The sequence below is a fragment of the Lichenostomus cassidix genome, chromosome 3 (assembly GCF_008360975.1).
Source record: "Lichenostomus cassidix isolate B80296 chromosome 3, HeHo_3.0, whole genome shotgun sequence".
Classification (NCBI taxonomy): Eukaryota; Metazoa; Chordata; class Aves; order Passeriformes; family Meliphagidae; genus Lichenostomus; species Lichenostomus cassidix.
In genome coordinates, this window is record NC_139483.1 from 112703413 (window position 1) to 112714414 (window position 11002).

Genomic DNA, 11002 nt, shown 5'->3' on the forward strand with positions numbered 1-11002 from the left:
GACACAGGGGGTCCCCGGGGGTGACACAGGAACGCTGCTGGGGGATTACGGCGATGGGAATTGGGGTGTCCGCAGCCCCCCCCGGGCACAAAAGCACTGACCGATGGTGGAGATGAAGGTGGTGTTGAAGGCATCGTCGGAGAAGCGGAAGAGGACGCAGGTCTTGCCGACCCCCGAGTCCCCGATGAGCAGCAGCTTGAAGAGCAGGTCGTAGGTTTTCTTCGCCATGGGGGAGGGCGCGGCGGCCGCCGCCGCCCCTCCTCGCCGCCTCCTTCACCGGGCCCGGCCGCTCCCGAGGGCGGCGGCGACGGCGGAGGACGAGGAGGAGGAGGAGGAAGAGGACGAGGGCGAGGAGGAGGAGGAGGAGGAGGAGGAGGGGGCCCACAAAATGGCTTCCTGTGGCGGGGCGGCCTCGCGCGCTCCCCGCGCCCGCGGCTCCTCACGGGGAGGCGGCGGCGCCCGCCCTCATAACCCCGCGGCGCAGCCCGGCTCCGCTCGGCTCGGTGGGCCCCGGCGCTGCCCGGCCCTGCCCGCTTCTCCCCCCGGGCTCGCCGCCGCTCCTCAGAGGCGCTGCCGAGGCTGCGCGCGCCGCCTGCCCCCCTCGCGCACCGCGCAGGCCCGGCGGGGGCGCGCGCGCACGCCGCTGTGACGTCACCCCGCGCGGAGGGGGGCGGTGCGGGTGACGTCACCGCGCGGCCCCGGCGTTGGTTTATTTGGTGTATTTTCTGAGGATTTTGGTTTGATTCACTGCTCGGAGCTCAGGCTGTGCGGGGATGGAGGAGCGCCGGGAGCGGCTCCATGGGAATGCCGTGGGGTTTAATGGCAGCGAGTGCTGGGGCTGCGCTTGGGTCGGAACAAAGCCGCGGAGCGATCCAGGCTGGGGAGGAGCAGGGGGAGAGCAGCGCTGGGGAGCACTTGGCATGTTGGTGGGTGAGAGGCTGGACATGGCCCGACCCTGAAGCCCTCCGTGTGCTGGGCTGATCTCCCAGCGTGGGCAGCAGGAAAGGGGTGATGCTCCTCCTGTGCCCCTGTGCTCAGGTGAGACCTCACCTGCAGAGCTGCCCCACCCTGGGGCCAGCAGCACACGGACCTGGAGCTGCTGGAGAGTCCAGAGGGGCCATGGAGATGCTCCAGGGCTGGAGCCAGGCTGGGAGAGCTGGGGGTGTTCACCTGGAAAAGGGAAGGATCCAGGGAGAGCTCAGAGCTCTCCCAGTGCCTAAAGAGGGTCCAAGAGACCTGGAGAGGGACTTGGGACAAGGGATGGCGTGACAGGACTAGGGGTGATGCTGTCCAATGCCAGAGGGCAGGTGGATGGGATATTGGGGACGAATTCTCGGGAGGGCAGGTGGATGGATTTTGGGAGGAATTCTCGGGCGGGCAGGGCTGGATAGATTTTGGGAGGAATTCTCGGGAGAGCAGGGCTGGATGGATTTTGGGAGGAATTCTCGGGCGGGCAGGTGGATGGATTTTGGGAGGAATTCTCGGGAGGGCAGGGCTGGATGGATTTTGGGAGGAATTCTCGGGAGGGCAGGTGGATGGATTTTGGGAGGAATTCTCGGGAGGGCAGGTGGATGGATTTTGGGAGGAATTCTCGGGAGGGCAGGGCTGGATGGATTTTGGGAGGAATTCTCGGGAGGGCAGGTGGATGGATTTTGGGAGGAATTCTCGGGCATTCCCCGCTCAGGTGAGATCTCCGCAGAACCCCCGCGTGATGACGTCACCGGCGGCCCGCGAGCCCAGGGTGTGTCAGCCCCGCCCTTGCGCCGGCGCAAGCCACGCCCCCTCCCGCTCACGCATTCTCCCATTGGCTGCGGTCGCCTCCTCCCCCCGGGGGTGACGTCATCGAGGGGCGGGCAGAGCGGGCGCGCGGCCGCGGGCGGGGAAGGAGGCGCCCCCTGGCGGCGGAGGCGTGAGGGGGCAGCGAGGGCTGAGGGGAATGTCGGCCGGAGCGGCGCGGGGAGTGCCGGAATTATGGGATTTGTGTGGGAAGGGAACTCAAAACCATCTCATTCCACCTCCTACCATGGCAGGGACACCTTCCACTGTCCCAGGTTGCTCCCAGCACTGTCCAGCATGGCCTTGGATACTGCCAGGGATCCAGGGGCAGCCACAGCTTCTGCTGTCCACCCTCTCAGGGAGCAATTCCTCCCCAATATCCCATCCATCCCTGCCCTCTGGCAGTGGGAAGCCATTCCCTGTGTCCTGTCCCTCCATCCCTTGTCCCCAGTCCCTCTCCAGCTCTCCTGAAGCCCCTTTAGGCTCTGGAAGAGGCTCTGAGCTCTCCCTGGATCCTTCTCTTCTCCAGGTGAACATTCCCAGCTCTCCCAGCCTGGCTCCAGCCCTGGAACATCTCCATGGCCTCCTCTGGACTCTCCAGCAGCTCCAGGTCCTTCTGCTGTTGGCCCCAGGCTGGGGCAGCTCTGCAGGTTTGGTCTCACCTGAGCACAGGGGCAGAGGGGCAGAATCCCCCCTCAGAATCAGCCCAGGACTGGGGGTTTGCAGATGCCAGCACTGACAGCCAGGTTGTGTTCTGCCTCTCACCCACCAGCATTCCCAGGATAAGCTGCAGAGGGTGGCTCAGGTGGTGACACAGCACAAGGAGCCCAAGGACCTCCAGCACCTGGTGGGTTTGTAATGGACCCTGTGGCAACCTGAACATGGGGAATTCACTCACAGTTCCTGCCCTTCATAGACAGGGAGCAAACCTTGCAAGAGCCAAGCTGTGGAATCACCCCTGAAGCCACTGGAATTACCACATCACAGGGCTTGCACAGAGCCCACCTCTTCTCTCACATTGGATCCAGAGCTGTCCTGTGGTGTGATCCAACACACTGCAAACTGCACTTTGCTGTCATTATTAAGTATCCTGCCATCAGTAATCTCCCACTGTTTGTGGGATGAGTTAAGTCATCTGGGGACAGAGGGGCTGGAAGGCTGAAAAGGGCACTGGGGGTGCTGGTGACAGTGACTGGGCATGAGCCCAGGTGTGCCCAGGTGAGCAAGAGGCCAATGGCCCCTGGGCTGTGCCAGCTCTGTGGTGGCAGCAGGGCCAGGGCAGTGCCTGTCCCCTGTGCTGGCACTGCTGGGGCACCTCCAGTGCTGGGGGCAGCTCTGGGCTCCTCCTGACAAGAGAGACCTGGAGGGGCTGGAGAGTGTCCAGGGAAGGGAATGGAGCTGGGAAGGGGCTGGAGAGTGTCCAGGGAAGGGAATGGAGCTGGGAAGGGAATGGAGCCCCAGGAGTGGCTGAGGGAACTGGGAAAGGAGCTCAGCCTGGAGCAAAGGAGGCTCAGGGGGACCTTGTGGCTCTGCACAACTCCTGACAGGAGGGGACAGCCAGGGGTGTCAGGCTGTGCTCCAGGGAACAGGGACAGGACAAGGGAAATGGCCTCAGGCTGTGCCAGGGCAGGGTCAGGTTGGACATCAGCAGGAATTTCTCCATGGAAAGGGTGCTCAGGCCTTGGAAGGGGCTATCCAGAGAAGTTTGGAGTTTCCATCCCTGGAGATGTCCAGGGAATTCCTGGCTGTGGCACTCAGTGCTCTGGGCTGGGGACAAGGTGGGCATCAGGCACAGGTTGGAGCTGATCTTGGAGGGCTTTTCCAGCCTCATGGATTCTGTGAAAAGGTTTCCTACAAGTCGTGTCCCTCCCAAGGCACAGCTCTGAGCACAGAGCCGGCTGTGTTTGGGGGTTTGGTTTCCCACCCTCCTGGCTGTGCAGGCAGCTGTCCCCACTGGCTGTGGTGTCCTGCCCTCTGTCCCCAGCACCCTGAGCCCCAGCTCTGCTCCAGAGCTGACACAGCACACGCAGCAGTTTGCAGCCTCCCAGCGCAGGTTTATTTTTAGCACTTTGCTAGAGCAGCGTAAGGTCGCTGCACAAACACTTCCTCTGCGACTGAGCTGACAGAAGGGGAAAGCAGCACTGTCCTGGAGAGCTCTGTGGCACAGGCACTGCCACCAATCTTGGCTGGGGACCCATGGGCTTGTGGCTCCCAGGCACTCCTGGAAGGTTTGCAGCACTGGATGTTTGCACTCATGTTTACAAGAACCTTTTGTCCTACAGAGCTTGTTCATGGACTGCAACACTTCAAGGAAGGGTATCTTTAGGATCCTGGAGAGGAAATGGTATTACACAGAATCCCTGAGGTTGGGAAAGCCCTCCCAGACCAACCTGCACCTGATCTCCACCTTGTCCCCAGCCCAGAGCACTGAGTGCCACAGCCAGGAACTCCTTGGACACCTCCAGGGATGGAAACTCCAAACCTTCCTGGGCAGTCCCTTCCAATGCCTGATCACCCTTTCCAGGAAGAAATTCCTCCTTAGAATCTCACATATCCCTCTCCAAGCAAAAGTGTTTTCTGTCTGTTGTGTAAGGCTGGGCCTTGTGTTAAATTGTTAAATGTTATCCCATGGGGGAAGCAATCCCCAGGAGATGCCTGACCAAAGACAAAGACACCTTTGGTCTTGGTGGCTCAGTCAAGAGACCTCTGCTGCAAGACTGCTGGATGTGGGGATGTCCAGGCAGAGGTGAAACAGCTCTCCCAGCTCTCCCCACCCATCACACCCTTCCCAGGATCTTCTGTCCTGATCCCCAGAGGACACTGCTCTGTGACAAGGAGAAATAACCAAATTAGGAGCAATGAGGTACAAAGGGAGAGCCAAGAGGACCTGGCAGCTTCTTCCTGGGCTTTGCAGGAACAGCTGAGCAGCCGGAATTGCAACACAGCACTGGAGATGTGGTGCCCTCCGGCTCTCCTGTGGGACATGAGGGGAACTGTGAATCACCAACCAGTTGTGCAACAGGAGCTGTGCTTGGGGAGGTTGGCTGGGCAGAGCAGTGACACACTGGGCTTGCTGGTTACTCACTCAGCCTCACAGAGCAGCCCAGCCCGTGGTGCTGCAGGGATGGAAGAGCCTTTGTCATCTCAGAGCCACTGGGAACAAACTGCTCTGTGTTCTGCAGCTCCTCCCCCAGACAAGGCAGGGCTGGGGGCTCTGCTGCCAGGCATGGGCACAGGGCAGAACATCTGAGGAGGTTCTGGGACCACCATTCCTTGTTGCTCACATTGCAGGATGAGATCCCACAGAGCACAGACCCTCCCAGCCCTGGACACATCCAGCTCCCACCACTTCAGGAGTGTCTGGAACCCTAAACTTGTGTAAGGATAAGAGTCCCAAGGGAGCTGTTAAACAGCCCCAAATGCTCAGGGCATTGTTCTGAGGAATAGAAAAGCTGTTGAAGCTGCTCCTCCTGCTGCTACAGGATGTTATCCTCTTAGCAGGAGTGTCCACAGCGTGTTCTGTGCTCCAGACACCCCGGAAACCAGAGCAGGAGCTCTGAACTCCAAACTCCAGCCACCCCTCTGGCTTTTGTTTTTGCTGATGTCATCATTAGGGCAGGAGAGCTCAAATAAATACACAGAATCACAGAATCCTTCAGGATGGAAGAAACCTCCAGCATTGTTGAGTCCAAGCTGTGCCTGATGCCCACCTCATCCCCAGCCCAGAGCACTGAGTGCCACAGCCAGGAATTCCCTGGACACCTCCAGGGATGGAAACTCCAAACCTCCCTGGGCAGCTCCTGCCAAGGCCTGAGCACCCTTTCCATGGAGAAATTCCTGCTGATGTCCAACCTGACCCTGCCCTGGCATAGCCTGAGGCCATTTCCCTTGTCCTGTCCCTGTTCCCTGGGAGCACAGCCTGACTCCCCTGGCTGTCCCTCCTGTCAGGGAGTTGTGGACACTGAAAAATCCCCCTGATCCTCCTTTTCTCCAGGCTGAGCCCCAGCTCTGGTGAGTTTTTTGAGATACCCCAGGAAAGCCCAGCATAAGAAATAAGCTTTGTCAGAAAGTTGAATTCCTGAGCAGAGGAAATGACAGCAAAGCAAGAAGAGTCTTCCACACAGATTTTCTGTTTTGAAGATATGGTGTTTGGTCTCACCAGGGTCAGGCTCTCACCACCTTGGATCTCAGCTCCTTCCCCCACCCATCTCCCAGGACAGAGAGAGTATCAGAGGAACAAAAAAGGCAGCTTCATGTTCCTGAAATGAGGCCTTTTCCTTGGTTTCTGTTCCAGCCACCCCATGGAGAGCAGAAGGACTCAGTCAGCACTTCCAGGTGACAGGGAGGACACAAAGGGCACACAGAGCCTCTGGCAGCAGCTCTGTGGGCCAGGCACATCTCTGATTTCTGCACAGTCACCCCAGCTTGGCCTCGGGCTCAGCACTGCCAGCGTGGGGCACTCAGCTGGGCTCTGCCAGCATGCCTGGATGCATGCAGGGGCTCCCTGCCCAGGGCACACCTCGACTCTGCACTCACAGGGGCTCCTTCCCAGCTCTAGTGCCTAAGGACCTCTGTCTTCCCATGCCTCTACCTGTCCAGAGCTTCCCCTCCAAGAGCTGTGTGTCTGCAGCCAGAAATCCCTGCCCAGTGGCTGTGGCATCACTCACTTGTGCTGGGTCCTGATCCCGTGCTGCTGAGTCAGGGAAGAAGCCCAGCATTGTTGTCAGTGCTTTGCAGAGCCAGTCACAGCTTTGTTTCCTGCAGTTGGGAATCAGAGAGTGGAGCAGGGGTGGAACAAGGGACTGAGGAGCAGCGACTGATGGATCCCCACTGCTGCTGAATGAGGCTTTGACCTCCACCAAGGGCAGCTCTGCCCCCCCCAGCACTCAGAGGCTCACCATGTACCTGGAATCATGGAATCACAGAATCAGTGATGTTGGGAAAGCCCTCTGAGACCATCAAAGCACTGCCAAGGCCACCACTAGCCCTGTCCCCACATGCCACATCCACTACCCAGCACGGAGGCAATGCCACTCTCAATTCCTTATTTTTTCAGGAGAAGCTCAAGGTACTGAGTGAAAAGCTCCCTGGCAGCTTGTTACTGATAAATCAATAGTTACCTATGAGGGAAGACAAAGTGTCAGTCCCTGGATCCGTGGAGAACAGGGCCTGCCCCATACACCCTGGGGATTTACTGTGCTTGCCAGAAGGCTTGTTGGGATCTCGGGAGCGTGGGAATGCCCTGCTGCATCAGTTGAGTGCTGCACAGCCAGAGCTCTGCCTTTTTCAATTACATCTTGCCAGCAGATTATTAAATCCTTTAATCTCAGAGCAGCGATGCTGAGCTGCTGCCTTACAGACATTGCTCACTCCACATCTGTCGGAAACCACGATCCAAGATAAAAGCCTGGAGCCTCCCACACGATTGCCACCCGTCCCTTTCCCCCCTCTCCACTCCCATGAGAGGATGGCAGAGGTGGGAAGAGGGATGGTGGAGCATAGCCCGGAGCTGTGGGACCTTGGCAAGCAGACATGGAGTTCTCCAAGTCACACAGCAGCCAAGACACAACTTAGGAGCCACAGGCCAGGGGCACTGGGCACATCTGGGCTCCCAGCCTGCAGCTCCCAAAGCCAGGCAGGGCTGCAGCTCCTTCCAGCCCCCGGAGTGTTGGTGTGGGACAAGATGCTGCTAAGCCATCCAGCCTGCATCCCAACAGGATTCACCCTCTGGGGTTTCATCTCCTTGGGGGCAGCCTGAGGCCTGCAGAAGAGGGAGCACTTTGCAGCAGCTTTCCCTGCTCGTGTCCCCCTTGGTCAGGAGACACAGCTCATGCCTCCCCCGGCTGTTTTATGATCCGGGGGTCATGTGGGATGCCATGCCTGCGGATGGGGAGATGTTGGAGCTCCGTGCCCCGAGCTGGCTCCTGTTCCACTGCTGCTGTCTAATTATAGAGGAGTCAGCTGCTGGGAAACTGATCCATCCTAAATCCAGGCTTAGTGCGAGCTGCGCTGGCCCCTCCAGCTCCCCCACTTTGGATATGGGGTGAATCTTGGTCTGGAGTGATTCCCTTCCTGCCTTCCCATGTGGAGCTCCCCTTTCCCAGCCCTCCTGCGCTGTGCCTGGGCAGTCCCTGCTCAGTTCACAATCCGAAAAACCGCAAAACCTCTGATCTCAGCCCAAAAGGGTGGCTGCAGCCTGAGGCCCTGCTGCTTCCCAAGCTCCCCCACTGGCACTCTGGCACATGGAGATGGGGACAGCAGGAGGGAAGCCAGGAGCGTGGGGAGGATGAGGAGTGCCACAAACAGCTGGGGACAGGGATGAGCTGAACCGCAGAACTGCCGCAGAGGAGGGAAATGGGAAATAAATCCAGTGGATCTCTGGGAATGCTCGCAAGCTGGTTTGGAGGGAAAGCAGCCAAATGCCTGCTGGACCCTCAGCATCCCTTCCCCCCTACAGAGTGAGTGAGAGGGTGAAGGGTGGGGGAAAACGAGAGGATCCACCCTGTGAGCTGCAGCCTGAGCTGGGAACATCACAGTGGGATGTGTCCTTTTCCCACCAGGGAGGACAGGCTTTTCTCCAGGGCTGCTCCAGCCAACACCACCAGCAGCTGGCCAAACACCACGAGAGAGCCTAAGGAATGTCAACACAGCACTGCCAGCAATTTCCCTGTTCCCAACCCGTGCACTTCCATCTGTCCCCACAGCAGCATCCACAGAGGAATGAGGTCCTCCCTGGGGACAGTGGTGCCTCCTGTGATCCCAGCAGCACTGGCAGGACTCTGCCCAGAGGTTGTTTGTGAGCTCCAGCATGATTTCCTGGTGACAGTGAAGGTGAGAGGATTTTGGCACCCAGGCAGTGCTCAGTGTGCCAGAGGTGATTGTGGTGGCCCAGGGAGACCCTTGGTGGCCCAGGTCTGGCAGTAATGTCTCAAAAGTGGCTGTGGTGTCCCAGGGATGGCTGTGGTGTCCCAGGGGTCTGCAGTACCCAAAGCCAAACAGATTTCCAGGGGCTGGCTGTGGACTCCCAGGCATGTGTGAGTAGTCCTGGGCACAGCTACAATGCCCAAGGGATGGCTGGGATGTCCCAGGGTGGCTGTAGGATGTGGGAACACCCGGTGGGGAGGAATGGGAAAATGGAGGTTGCAGGAACTGAGATGCCACAGCCCTGCGGAAGCATTTTGAGAATGGTGCAGGCCCCAAATGTCATCCTACCCTGTGGGGCACCTGGACCATGTTCCCTGCCCCAGCCAGCCCTGTGTCACCCCTGGCTCAGGTCCCATGTGCCATCCCATGCCAGCAGGTGCACTGGAATGTCACCAGCTATGCCACCAGGACCGTCCATACACACCATGTCCCCACACACCCCATAACCCTCTCCACTCAGAGGGGGCTCAGGGCTCTGTCCTGGCTGCTCTGGGGGTTCTGTGGGGTGTTTGCCCCAGAGTTTCCCTGCCCAGGCACCCCAGGGCTGGCCCAGGATTGCCACAATGAGGGTTCACTGTCCCCTCAGCCCCACGGACAGTCCCAAGGGTCAGCCCAGAGGCCACTGGCCACCACCAGCACACTCTGGTCCTGTGCTGACACTGGTGGGCAAGGAGCTGTCCTCATGTGTCACCCTGGACTACCTGGCACTACTGTCCCTAGGTGTCATCCTGCCCATACATGTCACCTCATTGTCCCCATGGCACTGTGTCCCTACAGGCCACCCCACCCTGACACATCACAGTGTCCCTACATGTCCCTGCTCCTGACACATCCCCTCTGTCTCTTTGCCCATATCTCATGCCCTGCCTAAATATCCTCCTGCTCCTATGTGTCACCCACCTGCTTGTCCCCACAGCCTGGTCCTGTGGGGGATTTGGCACCCCCCAATGTCCCCTCCATCCTCCTCTATTGTCCCCTCCATTGGTCACCCTCCCCATCACCTCCATCCCCCTGCATCATCCCTGTCATTCCCCTTCCATTCCCTCCATCCCTTCTCCACCCCCTCCACCCTCCCTATCATCTCCATCCCCCACATGTCCCCTCCATTGTTCCCCCATCCCAATTCCATCTCCTCTCCATCCCTCCTGCATCTCTCTCCCACTTTCCTCCCTCACACCCTCCTTTGTCCCCTTTGTCCTCTGGGGCTGTGCCTTGGGTAGGGGACTGTCCCTGCCTGGAAGCTCCTCCTGGAGCCAGAGGGCTCGGATGGCACCAGGCAGGCCTGAGTATGGCAGCAAACACCCTAATTAATTAATTATGGGATAATCTCTGGTTCTGGGGAAGGAACGGGCTGCTGCTCAGACTTGATTAACCACAAGAATGTTTAATCTCCCCCTGCAGCCCCATAAGGCACTGGGATTATTCCCACTGGGCCATGCAGGGATGCACCAGCCATGCCCAGCTGTGAGGGGACAGAGCCTGGAGCGGCACAGGGACCCCCAAACACCACAGGGTGACCTTGTGCCAACCCCACAGGGATGGGATGGGATAATGGGATGGGATAATGGGATGGGATGGGATAATGGGATGGGATGGGATGGTGGTTTATCCCTGTGTTGGCTGTCAGGGCTAAGGAAAGGGCTCTGTCCCTGTCAGAGTGCTGGGACTTGACATCTGGATATCCCCTGTTTCTCCCACCTCTCCTGCCTCTTCCTGCATCCCAATCCCACATCATGGACTCTGCACGCTGCATCCCACATCCTGCATTCCACAGAACTGCTCTCCACCACATGTACAAATCCTGCATCCTGCATTCTGCAACCCACCCACATCCTGTATCCCACAACCCAGACCTGCATCCTTCATCCTCAGTCCTTCATCCCACATTCTACTCCTGCATTCCAGTGCAGCATCCCAGCAATGGCCCCCAGTCCTGCATCCTTCATCCCACATACCAGACCTGCATCCTGCACCTTGCATCTCCTTGCTGCATCCTTCCTCCCAGTCCTGCATCCCACATCCCACATCCCAGTCCTGCATCCCACATCCCACATCCCAGTCCTGCCCCCCAGTCCTACATCCCACATGCCAGTTCTGCATTCCAATGCAGCATCCCAGTCCTGCATCCTTCATCCCACATCCCAGTCCCGCATCCCGCAGCCCAATCCCGGGCGCAGCACAAAGGCCGCACTACAGCTCCCGGCGTGCCCGGGGGGACCGGCGGCGCTCCCGGCTGCGGGTGCGTGTGCGGGAGCGGGAGCGCGCTGGGGGGCGCGGGCGGGAGCGCGCACCAATCGCGGCG

General features: G+C 59.3%; 1 protein-coding gene across 1 annotated transcript in view; it reads right to left on the minus strand.

Moving 5' to 3' along the window:
* The window catches only part of RAB10 (RAB10, member RAS oncogene family), a 36960-nt gene extending 36724 nt beyond the window's left edge, over positions 1-236 (minus strand). The window contains exon 1 of the mRNA XM_085057268.1: positions 102-236. Coding sequence (XP_084913394.1) covers positions 102-228 — 127 coding nt within the window. The 5' untranslated portion in view covers positions 229-236. The remainder of the gene's footprint in view (positions 1-101) is intronic.
* Between the last annotated feature and the right edge of the window lie 10766 nt (positions 237-11002).